Source organism: Hemitrygon akajei, chromosome 1 (genome assembly GCF_048418815.1).
Source record: "Hemitrygon akajei chromosome 1, sHemAka1.3, whole genome shotgun sequence".
Lineage (NCBI taxonomy): Eukaryota > Metazoa > Chordata > Chondrichthyes > Myliobatiformes > Dasyatidae > Hemitrygon > Hemitrygon akajei.
This window is the reverse complement of record NC_133124.1, coordinates 182395064-182414661: the sequence shown is the minus strand read 5'-3', so window position 1 is coordinate 182414661 and position 19598 is coordinate 182395064. Positions and strand designations below refer to the sequence as shown.

Here is a 19598-nt window from a genome sequence, read left to right as displayed (position 1 = left end):
GTCGGCGGGGACCTGCCTCCTGAGGAAGCAGAGGCGATAGTGAGCTTTCTTGGCTATGTAGACAGGCTACCAGTGATTGCAGCATGGATAATAACTTCTTAATGGCCAATATGCTAAAGTCATTATCCAGTTACTAAGGAATTAGCACTATTGAGTACTATATCACTGTAGTTAATTAACAACAGAGCACAAAGGGATTTTAACTCTTTATCTCGGTGATGCTGATATTGGATATTAACACTCCCCGACAGCTGGAGTGGAAGTGGTGGTTTGGGATATTAATCTCTTATCAGTACAACACTGTCGATTGTTTTATTTTCAAATTACTGTAATAGGCAAATCTCCAACATCTGCCTCCCCTCCATGGCTACTGTCTATACTCCCCGATGTCTCAGTAAAGCAGCCTGCATAATCAAAAGACCTCACCCACCCCAGACATTCCCTCTTCTCCCCTCTCCCGTCGGGCAGAAGATTCAAAATCCTGAAAGCACGTACCACCAGGCTCGAGGACAGCTTCTACCCCGCTGCTATCAGACCCTTGCATGATACGAAGGACTTCTGACCTCACATTCTCCCTCATTATGAGCCTACACTTCATCGTCTTTCCCTGTAACTGTTACACTTTATTCTACACTTTATCCTTTCATCCTGTTCTGTGGACTGTGTAACGATTCGATCTGTAAGACAACCTTTTCACTGTACCTCAGCACTTGAGACAATAATAAGCCGATTCTAATTCCCCGTCTACCTTGTCCTGGCCCTTGCACCTTATTGTCTACCTGCACTGCACTCTCTCTGTAACTGTAATGCTCCATTCTGCACCTGTCACTGTTTCCCCTCGTTCTACCTCAGTGCACTATGTAATGGTCTGATCTGTAGGCACAGTCTGCAAGACCAACTTTCACTGTACCTTGGCACAATAAATACCAATTACGATGCCAGGATTATTGTAGTTCACAATAATATTATCATAGCGAAATGTGGCTCTCATAGTTAACACACAAGTGGTTAAACTTTGATTAATTATCACACAATTAGCTTTGTGAGCATTAATTCCCTTATGGATATTACAGCACTGACACCGTTGGTTATTAATGTAATTGAAATAGCAGGGAGACAGAAATAGCTTGGAGATATGAGGATGAGAGACTTGTCCTTTTCTAGTTGCTATAGAAACGGTAAGGACCGTGGGAGATGGAAACAAAATGGAACCCTGGTATCTTCGAGCATTTTGGTCAGCATGAACCAGTTGGGCCGAGGGGCCAGTTACTGGGCTGTGTGACTCTGTATTAGCCCCACATTGGGGCCTCTAAGGCACTATCCATTTATTTTATTTTTTATTGAGACTCTTGTTCCATATTTATTGTAACTTACAGTAGTTTTGAATACCTTGCACTGTACTGCTTCCACAAAACAACTTTTACAACATACCTGATTCTGACCCTGGTTCATACGCCATTCCTTCACAGACTGTTGTTAAAATAGCACAACACCCCCCCTACCGGCCTTTACTGAGACATCTCTAGCTCCTCCGCCACTGTTGGTCAGTTCTGCGGAAGGCGAGCGAGGGTTTCGGTGCCTACTGCCTGCCTTTCGCTCGCTGCCGAGAAGGAGCCTGTGAGCGGCCTATCGCTGTGTGGCTCGCCGTGGTAGGTGGGTAGGCCTCTGTGCCTCGTACAGTGTCCCCCTCTTTTGATGAATATCGTGGTTCTGTGTTTGTGGATTGGAGTATTGTATTGATGAACTGTGAACTTTTTCCAGACTTACGGTTTTTATAGTCTGTGTTTTTACCGCCTGCTCCTTTTCTGTTTTGTTGTGTGAGCCGGGGCTGATGCTCTGTTGGTTTTTGGGGAGGGGAGGGGTTGTTTTTTTTGGGGGGGGGGTCGATGATCCTGTTCCATTTTGTGCAGGGGGAGGGTGGTTGATGATCGAGATGCCGTTCTGCTTTTGTTCGGGGGAGTGGGGCTTTGGGTTGGATGTTTCCCTCTGAAAGACTTTCATGTTCTTTTGTTCCATGGCTATCTGGAGCAGACGAATTTCAGAGTTGTGTACGGATGCATGCTTTGATAGTAAACGAACCTTTGAACCTTTAAGGAGACAACACATTATGACATTGCCCCCGCAATTGTCACTTTGGACATAGGACAGTGAGATGCTACCCAAATATTGATTACAACAGTAATAACCTCCCATTATAGTCACTCTATGATTATAACAGGGCCAGGATAGTAAAGTTCCTCACAGTACAGTTTTTAAAAGGGAATTAAACTACTGCTGTGAGGTTTCAAAAGACTGCAGAACTGTACAGCACTGGACAGGACTTTTGCCCATGGTGTTGTGGAGATCTTGATACCAATTTACACTGAATGTGCTGTGAATGATTCATATCCCTCCATTCTCTTCATAACCACCTGTCTATTTAAAGCCTTGTAATTCCCACCTACACCTTAATTCCCTCACCTACACCTAGAAATCTATTCCAGGGGCCTGGCACTCTGTAGAAATCAAATTTCCCCTAATCTCGCCTTTAAGCTTCCTCCCTCCCACTCGAGAGCCTGGCCCCCAGGGTTTGATCTTTCTGCCCTTCCTGCTGTCGATCCTATTCACACTCCTCATACTTGTACAAACTTCTGTCCGACACCCACTCGGCCCTCGCCGCATCAGAGAAAACAACCGAACTTTGTCTAACCGCAGACGCGAGAAAATCGTCAGGCGCCGGAAATCCGAGCAACGCACACAGAACGCTGGAGGAACTCAGCAGGCCGGGCAGCATCTGTGGAAAAGAGCAAACAGTCGACATTTCGGGCCGAGACCCTTCACGCCTGGCCTGTTGAGTTCCTCCAGCGTTTCAGTGTGTGTTGCTTGAAGTTTGTCTAACCTGGCATCATGTAGATCATACACCCTCCAGTGCAATCAGCTTCATGGTGAACTGATTCTTGTCCCTCTCCTAAGCCTCCCTCGCCCCCTCACCAACCTTGTAATGGGGCAAACAGAAGTGAACACATTAACCCCAGGCTCAGACTCACCAAACTTTTACCAAAAAGCTGCAGCATGGCCTCACGTCTTATAAAAACCTCTGCAAGGTTTTACATCCAAGATGGCCGAAGGGTTTGCTGGGGCAGCCCACATTCTGGTGCCAATGTAGCATGCCCACGATGCTCCGCAGAACAAAACGGGACAACGGCAACAGATCAACCCCCTCCCTCCCTTCCCACCCACGGACACGGACTGACCTTCAACTCCAGGTCAGGCCTCTGGGCCTCCAGGCTCCAGCCACTGGGTCGTGAATTCGGGACTTCCGACCAACCTCCAGCCTTTGACCTTTGGTATCGACCCCTGGCGTAGCCGATGATGGGACCCTGGGGCTCGAACTCTGACTGACCGACTGATCTTCGTGATTCCTGCCCGCGCGGACCTGGGTCATCCCGGAAGCCATGGGGGTCCGTGTCACTGGCCTTCGAGCGCAAAGCAGAGGCCTCAACTCTGGATGTCCTTCGTTGCCCGTCCACATTGCTGACCTTCAGACACAGAGCACCGAACGCCACCATATCCCCGTCCCTAAGCCCTAATCTGACACCTAACTCCCCCCTTTGTCCCTGAAACCATCTCTGCAAACTTAAAAAAGACATCTAATTCTAAGCCACGATCTTGACAGAGACTGCAGCTCATCACCATCCAGAGGAAACAACCCCAATTTGTCCGATATTACTTTACAGAACATGGCTTCTAATTCAGGCTACATCCTGGTAACAAACACAAAATGCTGGAGGAACGCAGCAGGCCAGGCAGCATCTACAGAAAAGATGCGATGTTCTGGGCCGAGAGCCTTCGGCAGAACTCAGTAGAACCCCTTGTGAGCCCTGCCAAAGGGTTTCGGCCCAAGACGTTGACTGCCTACTCTTTTCCATAGATGCTGCCTGACCTGCTGAGTTCCTCCAGCGTTTTGTGTGTGGAGCTTGGATTTCCAGCATCTGCAGGTTTTCTCTTGCTTGTAGCATCCTGGTAAGCCTCTCCTGCACCTTTTCTGCGATCTCCACATCCGCCGAACTGCACACGGAACGGAGCAGTTTAAGACTGCACTGAAGTGACTGAAACCACGACATTAACTGTTCAGTAGCTAACAGCAGAAAGAGAGATTGTGACTGGCTGCATCGCCGCCTGCTGCGGAGGGATCCGGGGCACGGGATCGCGAGGGGCCGCGGAGGGTAGTGGGCACGGGATCGCGAGGGGCCGCGGAGGGACCCGGGGCACGGGATCGCGAGGGGCCGCGGAGGGTAGTGGGCACGGGATCGCGAGGGGCCGCGGAGGGACCCGGGGCACGGGATCGCGAGGGGCCGCGGAGGGACCCGGGGCACGGGATCGCGAGGGGCCGCGGAGGGTAGTGGGCACGGGATCGCGAGGGGCCGCGGAGGGACCCGGGGCACGGGATCGCGAGGGGCCGCGGAGGGTAGTGGGCACGGGATCGTGAGGGGCCGCGGAGGGACCCGGGGCACGGGATCGCGAGGGGCCGCGGAGGGTAATGGGCTCAGCCAGCTCCATCGGGGGCACAACCCTCCCCCACCCTCGACGATATCCTCACATCCATCGCTAAGGATTGTCACCACTCGGGACGCGCCCTCCTCACTTTATTACCGTCAGGGAGGATGTCGGGGAGCCACACTCAACCTTTCAGAAACAGCTCCTTCCACCCCTCCAGCAGAACTGTGAGTGGTCCCTGAGCCCATGAGCACCGCCTCCATTTATTTATTTATTGCTTTTTCATAATATCGTAACGAATTTCACAACCTACGCCGGTGTTAATAGACTTGCTTCTGATTCTTGCTACCACAGAACAACAAGTTTCATGACGTACTCAACGCCAGTGATAACAGGCCCGATTCTGATGCCTGAGCACTGACTGCCTTCAATCAGTCGCTCCCATTACGTGAGTCACTGCCCAGAGTGCGCTAGCCCCCTTACTGACTACAGAAGAGCTCACAGAGTGTGGTGCGATTGGCTGCCAGAGACTCATTTTGATATTAACCTGCAATTGGATATTCTGGAAATAGCACTGTAGGTTATTAAACCTATCCTGTTATTATTCTAATCATCAGACAGAAAGCCGTAAGTCATTGTAGATAGAGCATTGTGGATGGAGCATACATCCCCCCTGCTGAGGTGGAGACGATTGGGAGCTTCTAGTTTGCTGGTATAAACATCACCTGTCCTGGTCCAGACACAGAGACGCTCACCAGCACCTCCCTTTCCTCATTTGGCGAAGGAAATATGTGCCTGATCAGCCTCACCAACGTTTACAGACGCACCGCTGAAAGCCTCCTATCGCAGCTCGGTCCAGCGGCCGCTCCGCCTGAGACTGCAGCGTGATCGCGGCTCACAGCTCGAGGCCAGAGGGGGCAGGAGAAACAGGCCGGTGCTCGGGCCATTTCAGCGCCGGGTCACATTGGCACGTTCGGGTGGCTGGGGCCGAGGATTCGGGCCGGCGTCCAGCCGGCTGGTTAATTCGCCTCTGTGCTGGATTGACTCTGCAGCTGCGGCCTGCAACTCTCAGGGTCGTTGGCCAGCTATGGCAGTATTTCTCTTCGTGGCTCTACACTGGCTTTCGTGGACTGAGCTCGTGCTCCGAGTGTTACTTGTTCACTTTCATCGTTTCCATGACTCGTTCTTGGGTGTTTGCTGGTCTTCGTTGGGTGGCTTATTGCGTTCCAAGGAACCTCCAACCTGATGGCATGAACATTGACTTCTCTAACTTCCGTTAATGCCCCTCCTCCCCTTCTTACCCCATCCCTGACATATTTAGTTTTTTTTCCCCTCCTCTTTTTTTTTCTCTCTCTCTGCCCATCACTCTGCCTGTTCTCCATCTCCCTCTGGTGCTCCCCTCCCCCTTTCTGTCTCCCTAGGCCTCCCGTCCCATGATCCTTTCCCTTCTCCAGCTCTGTATCACTTTCGCCAATCACCTTCCCAGCTCTCAGCTTCACCCCCCCCCCCCCCGTCTTCTCCTATCATTTCGCATTTCCCCCTCCCCCTCCCACTTTCAAATCTCTTATTATCTTTTCTTTCAGTTAGTCCTGACGAAGGGTCTCGGCCCGAAACGTTGACAGTGCTTCTCCCTATAGATGCTGCCTGGCCTGCTGCGTTCCACTGACATTTGGTGTCTGGTCCTATTGTGTCCCTTTGTTTTGTGGCTGCCTGCAAGAAGATGAATGTAAAAGCTGTATAAAGTATGTTGGTAATAAATATACTTTGAAAGTTGAATGACATTGACATGGCTGGTGATTACGGGAAGGGCAGGTGGTATATTACTGCACTGATTCACTCTTCAGTTTGCCTCAGTACATTTGACAATAATAAATGAATTACCAATTCTTCCCCACGCCCAGAGAGTTGTGGACGCAGCTCAGCATATCACAGGAATTGACCTCCAATGGACTCCATCCACACTTCACAGTGCTCGCTAAGGATTTTTTAAAGATTAGCTTTATTTGTTACATTGAAACATAGAGTTCACGTGAAATCCAGTCAGCGAAGGGTGTACTGGGCAACTGGCGAGTCGGCAGTCTTCCGCTGCCGCCTTCAACTCTCTAACTCTAAGCTGTGAGTGCAGCTTTGGACTGTGGGAGGAAACCGGCCCGGCCACGTGCAAATGGACAGACTCCTTCCAGCCAGCAGCAGGAATCGAACCCCCGATCTTACAGCTGGCCCTGTAGTAGCGTTACATTAACCACTCTGCGACCAAGCTGCCCGGCAGCCAACATTATCGAGGATCCCACCCACCCCGGATATTCTCGCGTTGCCCCTCCCCTATCGGGCTGAACGCACAAAAGCCTGAAGCACATACCACCAGCCTCTGCCAGCAGACTCGAGCGAACCGCCTGTGTGGCAGGTCGGACTCTCGATGTCACAGTATACCTTGGTATGAATTTATACCTCATTGCCTGCCTGCACTGCACTTTCTCTGTAGCTGTTACACTTTATTCTGCATTCTGTTATTGTTTTACCTCGTTCTACCCCAACGCTCTATATAATGGCTGCATTAACAGTGTGTACGACAAGTTTTTCACTGTATTTAGCGAGGTGACAATATTAAACCAATTCCAGTATCGATGTGGGCCTCCATTGGTCGTGGTTGACTGGGGATGTTATGTCCCAGCTGTCTGCGTTATGAACACAAGCCAGTACACAGTCTAGTGCAGAACGATACGGAGAGCAAGCTGCTCCCCGTGTAGCAGGCTCCCCCTCTCCATGCAGCCGATGAATCACGAGAGGGCGATAACATTCAGCATCAGCAGCACCACATGCAGTCAGCATTGAACGCAACTTAGGGCTCTCTCAGGGACTCCAGCTCCCGACTTCCCTTCAGGGTTTACCCCCGAAGAATTCCCCATGAGTGGGTATAGCTGCAAGGCGGGGCGGGGGGGGGGGGGGGGGGAGGTTTGAGATCATTTTTCCTTCTCAAGGATGAGCTGCCAACTAATGCTGCCTTAAGCGACTGGTTTGAAGGTGCCAATAACCTGCCCTTGCCCTTTCCCCTGTCAATTGAAGAGACTTCACTGGCCAGTAGCTAAGCCACATGTGAAGGCCAGGAGCTGGACTTGGTTGTCAGAGGCTATTTGAGATGCACACCATTGGGAGATTTATAGGTAGTGGGAGCTTGTCCCCACCCAGCCATGTATCCATTACCAATACCTTCAAGTTACCCTCAGTCAAATTCCAGATCCTTCTTATGCTCTGTGTTAAAAATACACCATATCCTTTCATCACACTTGTATCCTATGTCATCACAGTAACTTAACTACAGGCATATCGCTTTCTGAACCCTGGTCCTCTGGAGTCTGGCATGACTCCAAAGGCTCTTGCAAACTTCTACAGATGTACGGTGGAGCACATTCTGACTGGTAGCCACTGACATGGAGACTCCGGTGAACAGGATCACAAGAGAGTGCAGAGGATTGAACTCTGCCAATTCCATCCTGGGCACAACACTCTCCACCATCCAGGATATCCACACGAGTCAGTGCCTTAAGAGGGTGGCATTCGTCACTAAAGATCCTCATCACCCAGGACATGTCCTCTGCTCATTACTACCATCGGGGAGGAGGTACAGGAGCCTGAGGACCCACACTCAATGATTCAGGAATAGCTTCTTCCCTTCCGTCATCAGATTTCTGAACAGGCCCTAAATCCGCGAACACTGCCGTACCATTCCTTTCATGCACTATTGATATCTTTGTAACTTATGGTAATGTTTCCGTCTTGCTGCCACAAAACAAGCTTCACTTCATCTAAGTCGGAGATAATAAACCTGATTCTTCTTCTGAAGTTGGGCCAAAGGCTCTGTTTCTGTGCTTTTCAACTGCACAAGTCTGTAACACCCATGAGTGGTAGATGGCCTATCCCTCCTTTTCAGGGGTTAAAACTGTTATGGAGGTCTGAACGTTGCTTATCAACAGTGGAATCTGTTTCTCTGTCTCTTTGTGTCTCTCTGTGTCTCTCTGTCCCCGTGTCTTGTGTCCCCATGTCCCCATGTCCCTGTGTCTCCGTGTCTCCATGTCCCTGTGTCTCTCTGTCCCTGTGTCCCTGTGTCTCTCTCTGTCCCCATGTCTCTGTGTCCCCATGTCCCCGTCTCCCTGTCTCTCTGTCCCCGTGTCCCTGTGTCTCCGTGTCTCTCTCTGTCCCCATGTCCCCGTCTCCCTGTCTCTCTGTCCCCGTGTCCCTGTGTCTCTCTGTCCCCGTATCTCCCTGTCCCTGTCTCTCTGTCCCCGTGTCCCTCTGTCCCTGTGTCCCTCTCTGTCCCTGTGTCCCTTTGTCCCTGTGTCTCCCTGTCCCCGTATCTCCCTGTCCCTGTCTCTCTGTCCCCGTGTCTCTCTGTCCCCGTGTCTCTGTCCCCGTGTCTCTGTGTCTCTCTGTCCCTGTGTCCCTCTCTGTCCCCGTGTCTTTGTGTCCCCGTGTCCCCGTGTCTCCCTGTCCCTGTCACTCTGTCCCCGTGTCTCCCTGTCCCTGTCTCTCTGTCCCCGTGTCTCTGTGTCCCTGTGTCTCTCTGTCTCTCTGTCCCTGTGTCTCTCTGTCTCTGTGTCTCTCTGTCCCTGTGTCTCTCTGTCCCTGTGTCTCTCTGTCCCCGTGTCTCTCTGTCTCTGTGTCTCTCTGTCCCTGTGTCTCTCTGTCCCTGTGTCCCTCTGTCCCTGTGTCTCTCTCTGTCCCTGTGTCTCCCTGTCTCTCTGTCCCCGTGTCCCCGTATCTCCCTGTCCCTGTCTCTCTGTCCCCGTGTCTCCCTGTCCCTGTCTCTCTGTCCCCGTGTCTCTCTGTCTCTGTGTCTCTCTGTCCCCGTGTCTCTCTGTCCCTGTGTCTCTCTGTCCCTGTGTCCCTCTGTCCCTGTGTCTCTCTCTGTCCCTGTGTCCCTCTGTCCCTGTGTCTCTCTCTGTCCCCATGTCTCTGTGTCCCCATGTCCTCGTCTCCCTGTCTCTCTGTCCCCGTGTCCCTGTGTCCCTGTGTCTCCATGTCTCTCTCTGTCCCCATGTCCCCGTGTCCCTGTGTCTCTCTGTCCCCGTATCTCCCTGTCCCTGTCTCTCTGTCCCCGTGTCCCTCTGTCCCTGTGTCCCTCTCTGTCCCCGTGTCCCTGTGTCTCCCTCTCCCCGTATCTCCCTGTCCCTGTCTCTCTGTCCCCGTGTCTCTGTTCCTGTGTCCCTGTGTCTCTCTGTCTCTCTGTCCCTGTGTCTCTCTGTCCCCGTGTCCGTGTCTCTCTGTCCCTGTGTCTCTGTTCCTGTGTCCCTGTGTCTCTGTGCCTCTCTGTCCCTGTGTCCCTGTGTCTCTCTGTCTCTCTGTCCCTGTGTCTCTCTGTCCCCGTGTCTCTGTGTCTCTCTGTCCCCGTGTCTCCGTGTCTCTCTGTCCCCGTGTCCCTGTGTCTCTCTGTCCCTGTGTCCCCGTGTCTCCGTGTCTCTCTGTCCCCGTGTCCCTGTGTCTCTCTGTCCCTGTGTCTCTCTGTCCCCGTGTCTCCGTGTCTCTCTGTCCCCGTGTCCCTGTGCCTCTCTGTCCCTGTGTCCCTGTGTCTCCCTGTCCGTGTCCCTGTGTCCCTCTGTCCCTGTGTCTCTCTGTCTCGCTATCCCTGTGTCTCTCTGTCCCTGTGTCCCTGTGTCTCTGTGCCTCTCTGTCCCTGTGTCCCTGTGTCTCTCTGTCCCTGTGTCTCCATGTCTCTCTGTCCCCGTGTCCGTGTCTCTCTGTCCCTGTGTCTCTGTTCCTGTGTCCCTGTGTCTCTGTGCCTCTCTGTCCCTGTGTCCCTGTGTCTCTCTGTCCCTGTGTCTCCATGTCTCTCTGTCCCCGTGTCCGTGTCTCTCTGTCCCTGTGTCTCTGTTCCTGTGTCCCTGTGTCTCTGTGTCTCTGTGTCTCTCTGTCCCTGTGTCTCCATGTCTCTCTGTCTCGCTGTCCCTGTGTCTCTCTGTCTCTGTGTCTCCCTGTCTCCATGTCTCTCTGTCCCCGTGTCTCCCTGTCTCTGTCTCTCTGTCTCTGTGTCTCTCTGTCTCTGTGTCTCCCTGTCCCTGTCTCTCTGTCTCTGTGCCTCCCTGTCCCTGTGTCTCTCTGTCTCTGTGTCTCCCTGTCCCTGTCTCTCTGTCCCCGTGTCTCTCTGTCCCTGTGTCCCCGTGTCTCTGTGTCTCTCTGTCCCCGTGTCCCTGTGTCTCTCTGTCTCTCTGTCCCTGTGTCTCTCTGTCCCTGTGTCTCCATGTCTCTCTGTCCCCGTGTCTCTGTTCCTGTGTCCCTGTGTCTCTGTGCCTCTCTGTCCCTGTGTCCCTGTGTCTCTCTGTCTCTCTGTCCCTGTGTCTCTGTTCCTGTGTCCGTGTCTCTGTGCCTCTCTGTCCCTGTGTCCCTGTGTCTCTCTGTCTCTCTGTCCCCGTGTCCCTGTGTCTCTCTGTCCCTGTGTCTCTCTGTCCCCGTGTCCCTGTGTCTCTCTGTCCCTGTGTCCCTGTGTCTCTGTGCCTCTCTGTCCCTGTGTCCCTGTGTCTCTCTGTCCGTGTCTCCATGTCTCTCTGTCCCCGTGTCCGTGTCTCTCTGTCCCTGTGTCTCTGTTCCTGTGTCCCTGTGTCTCTGTGCCTCTCTGTCCCTGTGTCCCTGTGTCTCTCTGTCTCTCTGTCTCCGTGTCTCTCTGTCCCCGTGTCCCTGTGTCTCTCTGTCCCTGTGTCTCTGTTCCTGTGTCCCTGTGTCTCTGTGCCTCTCTGTCCCTGTGTCTCTCTGTCCCTGTGTCTCTGTTCCTGTGTCCCTGTGTCTCTGTGCCTCTCTGTCCCTGTGTCCCTGTGTCTCTCTGTCTCTCTGTCCCTGTGTCTCTCTGTCCCTGTGTCTCTCTGTCCCCGTGTCTCTCTGTCTCTGTGTCTCTCTGTCCCTGTGTCTCTCTGTCCCTGTGTCCCTCTGTCCCTGTGTCTCTCTCTGTCCCTGTGTCTCCCTGTCTCTCTGTCCCCGTGTCCCCGTATCTCCCTGTCCCTGTCTCTCTGTCCCCGTGTCTCCCTGTCCCTGTCTCTCTGTCCCCGTGTCTCTCTGTCTCTGTGTCTCTCTGTCCCCGTGTCTCTCTGTCCCTGTGTCTCTCTGTCCCTGTGTCCCTCTGTCCCTGTGTCTCTCTCTGTCCCTGTGTCCCTCTGTCCCTGTGTCTCTCTCTGTCCCCATGTCTCTGTGTCCCCATGTCCTCGTCTCCCTGTCTCTCTGTCCCCGTGTCCCTGTGTCCCTGTGTCTCCATGTCTCTCTCTGTCCCCATGTCCCCGTGTCCCTGTGTCTCTCTGTCCCCGTATCTCCCTGTCCCTGTCTCTCTGTCCCCGTGTCCCTCTGTCCCTGTGTCCCTCTCTGTCCCCGTGTCCCTGTGTCTCCCTCTCCCCGTATCTCCCTGTCCCTGTCTCTCTGTCCCCGTGTCTCTGTTCCTGTGTCCCTGTGTCTCTCTGTCTCTCTGTCCCTGTGTCTCTCTGTCCCCGTGTCCGTGTCTCTCTGTCCCTGTGTCTCTGTTCCTGTGTCCCTGTGTCTCTGTGCCTCTCTGTCCCTGTGTCCCTGTGTCTCTCTGTCTCTCTGTCCCTGTGTCTCTCTGTCCCCGTGTCTCTGTGTCTCTCTGTCCCCGTGTCTCCGTGTCTCTCTGTCCCCGTGTCCCTGTGTCTCTCTGTCCCTGTGTCCCCGTGTCTCCGTGTCTCTCTGTCCCCGTGTCCCTGTGTCTCTCTGTCCCTGTGTCTCTCTGTCCCCGTGTCTCCGTGTCTCTCTGTCCCCGTGTCTCCGTGTCTCCCTGTCCGTGTGTCCCTGTGCCTCTGTGTCCCTGTGTCTCTCTGTCCCTGTGCCTGTGTCTCTCTGTCCCTGTGTCCCTGTGCCTCTCTGTCCCTGTGTCCCTGTGTCTCCCTGTCCGTGTCTCTCTGTCCCTGTGTCCCTGTGTCTCCCTGTCCGTGTCTCTCTGTCCCTGTGTCCCTGTGCCTCTGTGTCCCTGTGTCTCTCTGTCCCTGTGTCTGTGTCCTTGTGTCCCTCTGTCCCTGTGTCCCTCTGTCCCTGTGTCTCTCTGTCTCGCTGTCCCTGTGTCTCTCTGTCCCTGTGTCTGTGTCCTTGTGTCCCTCTGTCCCTCTGTCCCTGTGTCTCTCTGTCTCGCTGTCCCTGTGTCTCTCTGTCCCTGTGTCTCTGTGCCTCTCTGTCCCTGTGTCTCTCTGTCTCTCTGTCCCTGTGTCTCCATGTCTCTCTGTCCCCGTGTCCCTGTGTCTCTGTTCCTGTGTCCCTGTGTCTCTGTGCCTCTCTGTCCCTGTGTCCCTGTGTCTCTCTGTCTCACTGTCCCTGTGTCTCTCTGTCCCTGTGCCTCTCTGTCTCTGTGTCTCCCTGTCCGTGTCTCTCTGTCCCTGTGTCCCTGTGCCTCTCTGTCCCTGTGTCCCTGTGTCTCCCTGTCCGTGTCCCTGTGTCCCTCTGTCCCTGTGTCTCTCTGTCTCGCTATCCCTGTGTCTCTCTGTCCCTGTGTCCCTGTGTCTCTGTGCCTCTCTGTCCCTGTGTCCCTGTGTCTCTCTGTCCCTGTGTCTCCATGTCTCTCTGTCCCCGTGTCCGTGTCTCTCTGTCCCTGTGTCTCTGTTCCTGTGTCCCTGTGTCTCTGTGCCTCTCTGTCCCTGTGTCCCTGTGTCTCTCTGTCCCTGTGTCTCCATGTCTCTCTGTCCCCGTGTCCGTGTCTCTCTGTCCCTGTGTCTCTGTTCCTGTGTCCCTGTGTCTCTGTGTCTCTGTGTCTCTCTGTCCCTGTGTCTCCATGTCTCTCTGTCTCGCTGTCCCTGTGTCTCTCTGTCTCTGTGTCTCCCTGTCTCCATGTCTCTCTGTCCCCGTGTCTCCCTGTCTCTGTCTCTCTGTCTCTGTGTCTCTCTGTCTCTGTGTCTCCCTGTCCCTGTCTCTCTGTCTCTGTGCCTCCCTGTCCCTGTGTCTCTCTGTCTCTGTGTCTCCCTGTCCCTGTCTCTCTGTCCCCGTGTCTCTCTGTCCCTGTGTCCCCGTGTCTCTGTGTCTCTCTGTCCCCGTGTCCCTGTGTCTCTCTGTCTCTCTGTCCCTGTGTCTCTCTGTCCCTGTGTCTCCATGTCTCTCTGTCCCCGTGTCTCTGTTCCTGTGTCCCTGTGTCTCTGTGCCTCTCTGTCCCTGTGTCCCTGTGTCTCTCTGTCTCTCTGTCCCTGTGTCTCTGTTCCTGTGTCCGTGTCTCTGTGCCTCTCTGTCCCTGTGTCCCTGTGTCTCTCTGTCTCTCTGTCCCCGTGTCCCTGTGTCTCTCTGTCCCTGTGTCTCTCTGTCCCCGTGTCCCTGTGTCTCTCTGTCCCTGTGTCCCTGTGTCTCTGTGCCTCTCTGTCCCTGTGTCCCTGTGTCTCTCTGTCCGTGTCTCCATGTCTCTCTGTCCCCGTGTCCGTGTCTCTCTGTCCCTGTGTCTCTGTTCCTGTGTCCCTGTGTCTCTGTGCCTCTCTGTCCCTGTGTCCCTGTGTCTCTCTGTCTCTCTGTCTCCGTGTCTCTCTGTCCCCGTGTCCCTGTGTCTCTCTGTCCCTGTGTCTCTGTTCCTGTGTCCCTGTGTCTCTGTGCCTCTCTGTCCCTGTGTCTCTCTGTCCCTGTGTCTCTGTTCCTGTGTCCCTGTGTCTCTGTGCCTCTCTGTCCCTGTGTCCCTGTGTCTCTCTGTCTCTCTGTCCCTGTGTCTCCATGTCTCTCTGTCCCCGTGTCTCCGTGTCTCTCTGTCCCCGTGTCCCTGTGTCTCTCTGTCCCCATGTCCCTGTCTCTCTGTCCCCGTGTCCCTGTGTCTCTCTGTCCCCGTGTCTCTCTGTCCCTGTGTCTCCCTGTCCCCGTATCTCCCTGTCCCTGTCTCTCTGTCCCTGTCCGTGTCTCTCTGTCCCTGTGTCCCTGTGTCTCCCTGTCCCTGTGTCTCTCTGTCCCTGTGTCCCTGTGTCTCTCTGTCTCTCTGTCCCTGTGTCCCTGTGTCTCTCTGTCCCCGTGTCCCTGTGCCTCTCTGTCCCTGTGTCTCTCTGTCCCCGTGTCCCTGTGTCTCTCTGTCCCTGTGCCTCCCTGTCCCTGTGCCTCCCTGTCCCTGTGTCTCTCTGTCTCTGTGTCTCCCTGTCCCTGTGTCTCTCTGTCTCTGTGTCTCCCTGTCCCTGTCTCTCTGTCTCTGTGTCTCCCTGTCCCTGTGTCTCTCTGTCTCTGTGTCTCCCTGTCCCTGTCTCTCTGTCTCTGTGTCTCCCTGTCCCTGTGTCTCTCTGTCCCCGTGTCTCTGTCTGTCGCATTTTCCTGTTTCAGAGACAGCGTGCCAGTGCATAGTTTTTCAAGAAGGTGACATCTATCGTCAAGGACACTGGCCATACAGGACACGCCCTTTTCTAATTACTGCATCAGGGAGAAGGTACAGGAGCCTGAAGACCCACACAGGAACAGCTTCTTCCCCTCCGCTATCAGATTTCTGTACAGTCCATGAACACTACCTCACTATTCCTTTCTTTTTTCACTGAATATAAATTACTATTTATAGTCATTTTATGTCTTTGCACGAGAGATCAACAAATTTCACCTCATATAAATCAGAGATAATAGCCCTGAATCTGATTCTGATTCTGTTATACGAGTGCGTGCAGTGTGCAGGACCAGGTGCGGCAGACTTTGGCAGAGGTCGGAGCTTACCCTCCAACTTCAAGTCACAGCAGTGGTCTAGAGGTTAGACCTGTCGCCTCTCGCCTCCAGGTTCAGCCTGACCTCTGACACAGCCTGCGTGGTTGCTCGACCTTCTCTCCGTGAACGTCAGAGCTTCTTTTGACATCCCACGTGTGGGATAATTGTCTTGTATCGTGCCCCCTTATGATATTCAACACCAAAGGGGCATGGCTGAGGGAGAATGTTGAAGAGGTACAGGAGGACAAGGGGAGAGAGAATGCAATGGTCTCCTGCGCCTCTCGGGAGCTACTAAATCTTTGGGAGTAAAATGTAAAGGGACAGCCCACTGTTAATGCAGGACCCTTAACGGTGTTGATGCACAGGAGAATCATGTCCACAGCTCCCTGAAAGTGGCTCCACAGGTTGACAAGGTGGTAAGGAAAGCATCCAGTACACTTGCCTTTAATAGTTGAGGCAATGAATTCAAGAGCCAAGAAGCAAAGCCTTTATAAAACTTTGATCCAGCCGTTTCTGGAGCTTTTCATTCAGTGCTGCTCACAGGAAGGATGTGGAGGCTTTGGAGAAGGCGCAGAGGAGCTTCGACACAATGCTGCCCGAGTTAGAGGACATGCGCTACAAGGAGAGGCTGGACAAACGAGTTTCCTCGGGAGCAGTGGAGAATGAGGGAGATCTGATGGAAGTCTATAAGATTATGAGAGGCAAAGAATGACATTATCTTCCCCGGTCTAAAGCTAGAGGACATCCGTTTAAGGTGAGAGGGGATAAGTCCAAAGATTTGTTGGCCAAGTATTTTTACAGAGAGCAGTGGGTGCCAGGAATGTGTTGCCAAGGTGGAGGCATTGAAGAGGCTCTTAGGCACATTAATGTGCAGAGAATGAAGGGATAAGGAGAGATCAATTAGCCACCATTAACCAGATCCGCACAACAGTGCAGGCCGCACAGCCTGTTCCTGTGCCACTCTGTGCCCATGTTCAGAGATGGTTTTACATAGCGATCGGAACATTTAAAACCACGGGCTGACAAAGTTAACTCCTTGCGGGAGGGAACAGAAAGCACATCGGAAAAAGGCTCTGCAAACTCCTAGCTCTCGGCTTGCCCTGGACAATCAGGATGGGAGGAAGAGGAGGAGAAAGTAAACTTACATACCCATTGCTTACGATACTGCAGAAGGATGAACAACGTGCCTTTCGTTATTCCTCCACCTGAACCCCCGTACAATCTTCCTTACTTCCCGACGTGATTGCCAAGTAATCTGACCTGCACAGACAAAAGACATCATTGTGCATGTTATTACAAAAATATGTTTATTACAATGTCTATATTACTACAATAAAAACACTAGAGACAATAACATTGACTAACACAATCACTGAATTAAACTGTTCCCATCCCCATCCAGGATGACATCTATTCCCTGCGGTGCTCCACAGCCCCAGAACACCACCATGGTACCTGTGGGCACCGTGTGATGTTTCTCCAGGGTTACCCGGGCACAGAGACGAACATTGCCACACAGTTAGCTCAGATGGCACCCTCCACAGCCCGCCTCCAATCATTGTGCATGTTTATATCATAGAACAGTACATCGCCCACGATGTCTATACCACCCATTTCACTCACCCGACCAATCCCCGTCACCTGTAGTGAGTCCACAGGCTCCTCTGTCTGGGCAGTTACAACTAGATAAATTCATGGCATGAGTGGAAAGCAATTCTGAGGCGAGAGGTGTTGTGTCATGACAACAACCCGTCCCTCAGCATCAACAAGACAGAAAGAGCTGGTCACGGACTTCAGAAAGCGGGGCTCGAAAGGCCTAGGTAGAGTGTGTGTGGAGAGGATGTTTCCTAGAGAGGTGGAGTCGAGGACCAGAGGGCACAGCCTCAGAAAAGAAGTATGCCCTTTTAGAATGGAGATGAGGAGGAATTTATCCAGAGGGGGTGAATCTGTGGAATTCATTGCCACAGATAACCGTGGAGGCCGAGTCATTGGGTATATTTAAAGCAGTAGTTGATAGGTTCTTGATTTGCAAGGGTGTCAAAAGTTATGGGGAGGAGGCTGGAGAATTGGGCTGAGAGGGATAGTAAATCAGACATGATGGAATGGAGAAGCAGGCTCGATGGGCCAAAAGGCCTCATTCTGCTCCTATGTCTTAAGGTCTTTTGGTCCTATGGGACAGAGTATGTATCCACAGTGTTGTGGTGGAGACGGTTGAGGTGTAAATATCCACAGTGTTGTGGTGGAGAGGGTTGAGGTGTAAATTTCACTGACAGCCTGTCCTTGTCCAACCAAGCTGACACAAGTGCCAATGAAACTCACCAATGCCCCTAGCAGGCTAGGGAAGTTTGGTACATCCCTGATGACTTCTTACCAGCTCTTACGGATGGATCGCAGCTTGCTACGGCAACTGCTCTGTCCGTGACCGCAAAGAACTTCAGAGAGTTGTGGACACAGCTGAGAAACCAACCTCCCCTCTCTGGATTCTGTCTACACTTCTCACTGCAAACATAATCAAAGGCTTCCCCCACCCCGGACATCCTCTCTTCTCCCTCTCCCTTCGTGCCCGAGGGGGCAGGCCACCAGGCTCAAGGACAGCTTTCACCTGGCTGTTGTAAGACCATTGAACAGGCCTCTCATAGGGTAAACGATGAACGGTTGATCTCCCAATCTACCACGTCGTGGTACACTGTTGTCTGATTGCACTGCGCTTTCTCTGTAAATGTAACATTCAATTCTGCAGTCTGTTTCCCTCTTGCATTTATGTGTGGAATGGTCCCTGAACCGTCGACTCTTCATTCCCCTCCATAGCTGCTGCCTGCCCTGCTGAGCTCCTCCAGCGTTCTGTGTGTGTTTTACTGTGGACGGATCTATCCGGATGGCACACGGACATCCTGTGCTGTATCCTGATTCATTTAACATTAATAAACCAATAATAATAAACCCCATTGCTTCTCATCTTAGACATTCCCACCAAACGGAAAAGGATTCTTATCATCTATCCTCTCCCAAAATGAATATTACTGATTAGAAATCAATAGTCTCTAAAAGTTGAAGGATTGATGAATGCCAGTGAACGTAGGGAGCTGACATTGCAGTCACTGCAAACCCAAGATTTAGGTCATTGTTGTCTTTATTGTGTTTTTCCTGGTACTTTTAACTTTATTTATGCTTGCTTATATGTTTGTATAATCACCTGTTTGTAGACTGTTAGTAACTTTGGAGTGTATTTGGCTCTACAGCTGTGTGCATACATCGACTGATGCTTCTGGACACATCATCAGTGATGTTCCTGGAATCATCGGGTGTTTCGGGTCTTTCAACATCATACACCCTTCTCCAGGTGACCCAGCCGGGGCTGATCAGACCCCAGCTTGTGTCCAGATGGCTGGCTACACATGACTCCATGGCTCCCCTCTCTTGAACTACAGCCACCTTGAGGCCCTCTCTGCCGCATCGGTGGTGCTGAGGATGGCTCTCCTCTCCCTCTCTCCCTCGATGCCCAAATTGCTGTAGGCTCTGGCTAAGGAACGGGCTGCGAATCCCCTACAACCAACTTCCACTGCGAGACACCTTGCTCTCCATCCAGCCTGCTGGCAGTTGCTGCCAGTCCTGCGTACTTAGATAGCTTCCTTTCCAAAGGCCACTTCCAAATGATCTTCCCATGGGGCTGTCAGCTCCAGCATCACCACCTGCTTCGTAGACTCAGACGCAAGGACAATGTCTGGTCGCAGGGTGGTGGCTGCGATATGGTCGGGGAACTTCAGCTGCCTTCCGAGGTCCACCGACAGCTGCCAGTCCCTCGCAGAGGTCAGGATACCTGCTGGTGTTCTTTTGGCGGGTATTGGCTGTCGTTGCTGTCGTGTATCGTGACTCAAACAGTACTTGCTCACAGGTTTCCTTATCTAACTGGGTAAGGCTGGTTTGCATTACGAGGGGCAATTGATAAGTTCATCGCCTAAGGTAGAAGGTGTCAATTTTAGAAAACCTAGCACATTTATTTTTCAACATAGTCCCCTCCTACATTTACACACTTAGTCCAGCAGTCGTACAGCATATGGATCTTGGAGCCACAGATGGGTGATTGATAAGTTCGTGGCCTATGGTAGAAGGAGATGAGTTATACTGCTCTGTCACATGCAGTTCAACTCTTTGAATAATTATGCAGAAAGTTTGAAGTTAATAACTCATTAGGGGTGACTGATAAGTTCGTGGCCTAGGATGGAAGGAGATGAGTTATCAACCAAACTTTTTGCATAATCACTCAAAGAGTTGAACTACATGTGACGAGAGCAGTATAACTCATCTCCTTCTACCTTAGGCCACAAACTTATCAATCACCCCTGCTGTGGACACTTTCTGGAGGTATAAGATCTGTATAAGGTATAAGATACTGAGATCTTATATCTCAGCGTAAGATCCGTATGCTCCACGACCGCTGGACTAAGTGTGTAAATGTAGGAGGGGACTATGTTGAAAAATAAATGTGCTAGGTTTTCTAAAATTGACTC

General features: G+C 52.4%; 1 protein-coding gene across 2 annotated transcripts in view; it reads right to left on the bottom strand.

Moving 5' to 3' along the window:
- Positions 1-19598, bottom strand: part of LOC140733057 (sodium channel regulatory subunit beta-1-like) — a 227749-nt gene that overhangs the window by 9634 nt on the left and 198517 nt on the right. For both annotated transcript variants that reach the window (XM_073055867.1, XM_073055875.1), the window contains exon 5: positions 16240-16350. In XM_073055867.1, coding sequence (XP_072911968.1) covers positions 16284-16350 — 67 coding nt within the window. In that variant the 3' untranslated portion in view covers positions 16240-16283. The remainder of the gene's footprint in view (positions 1-16239; positions 16351-19598) is intronic.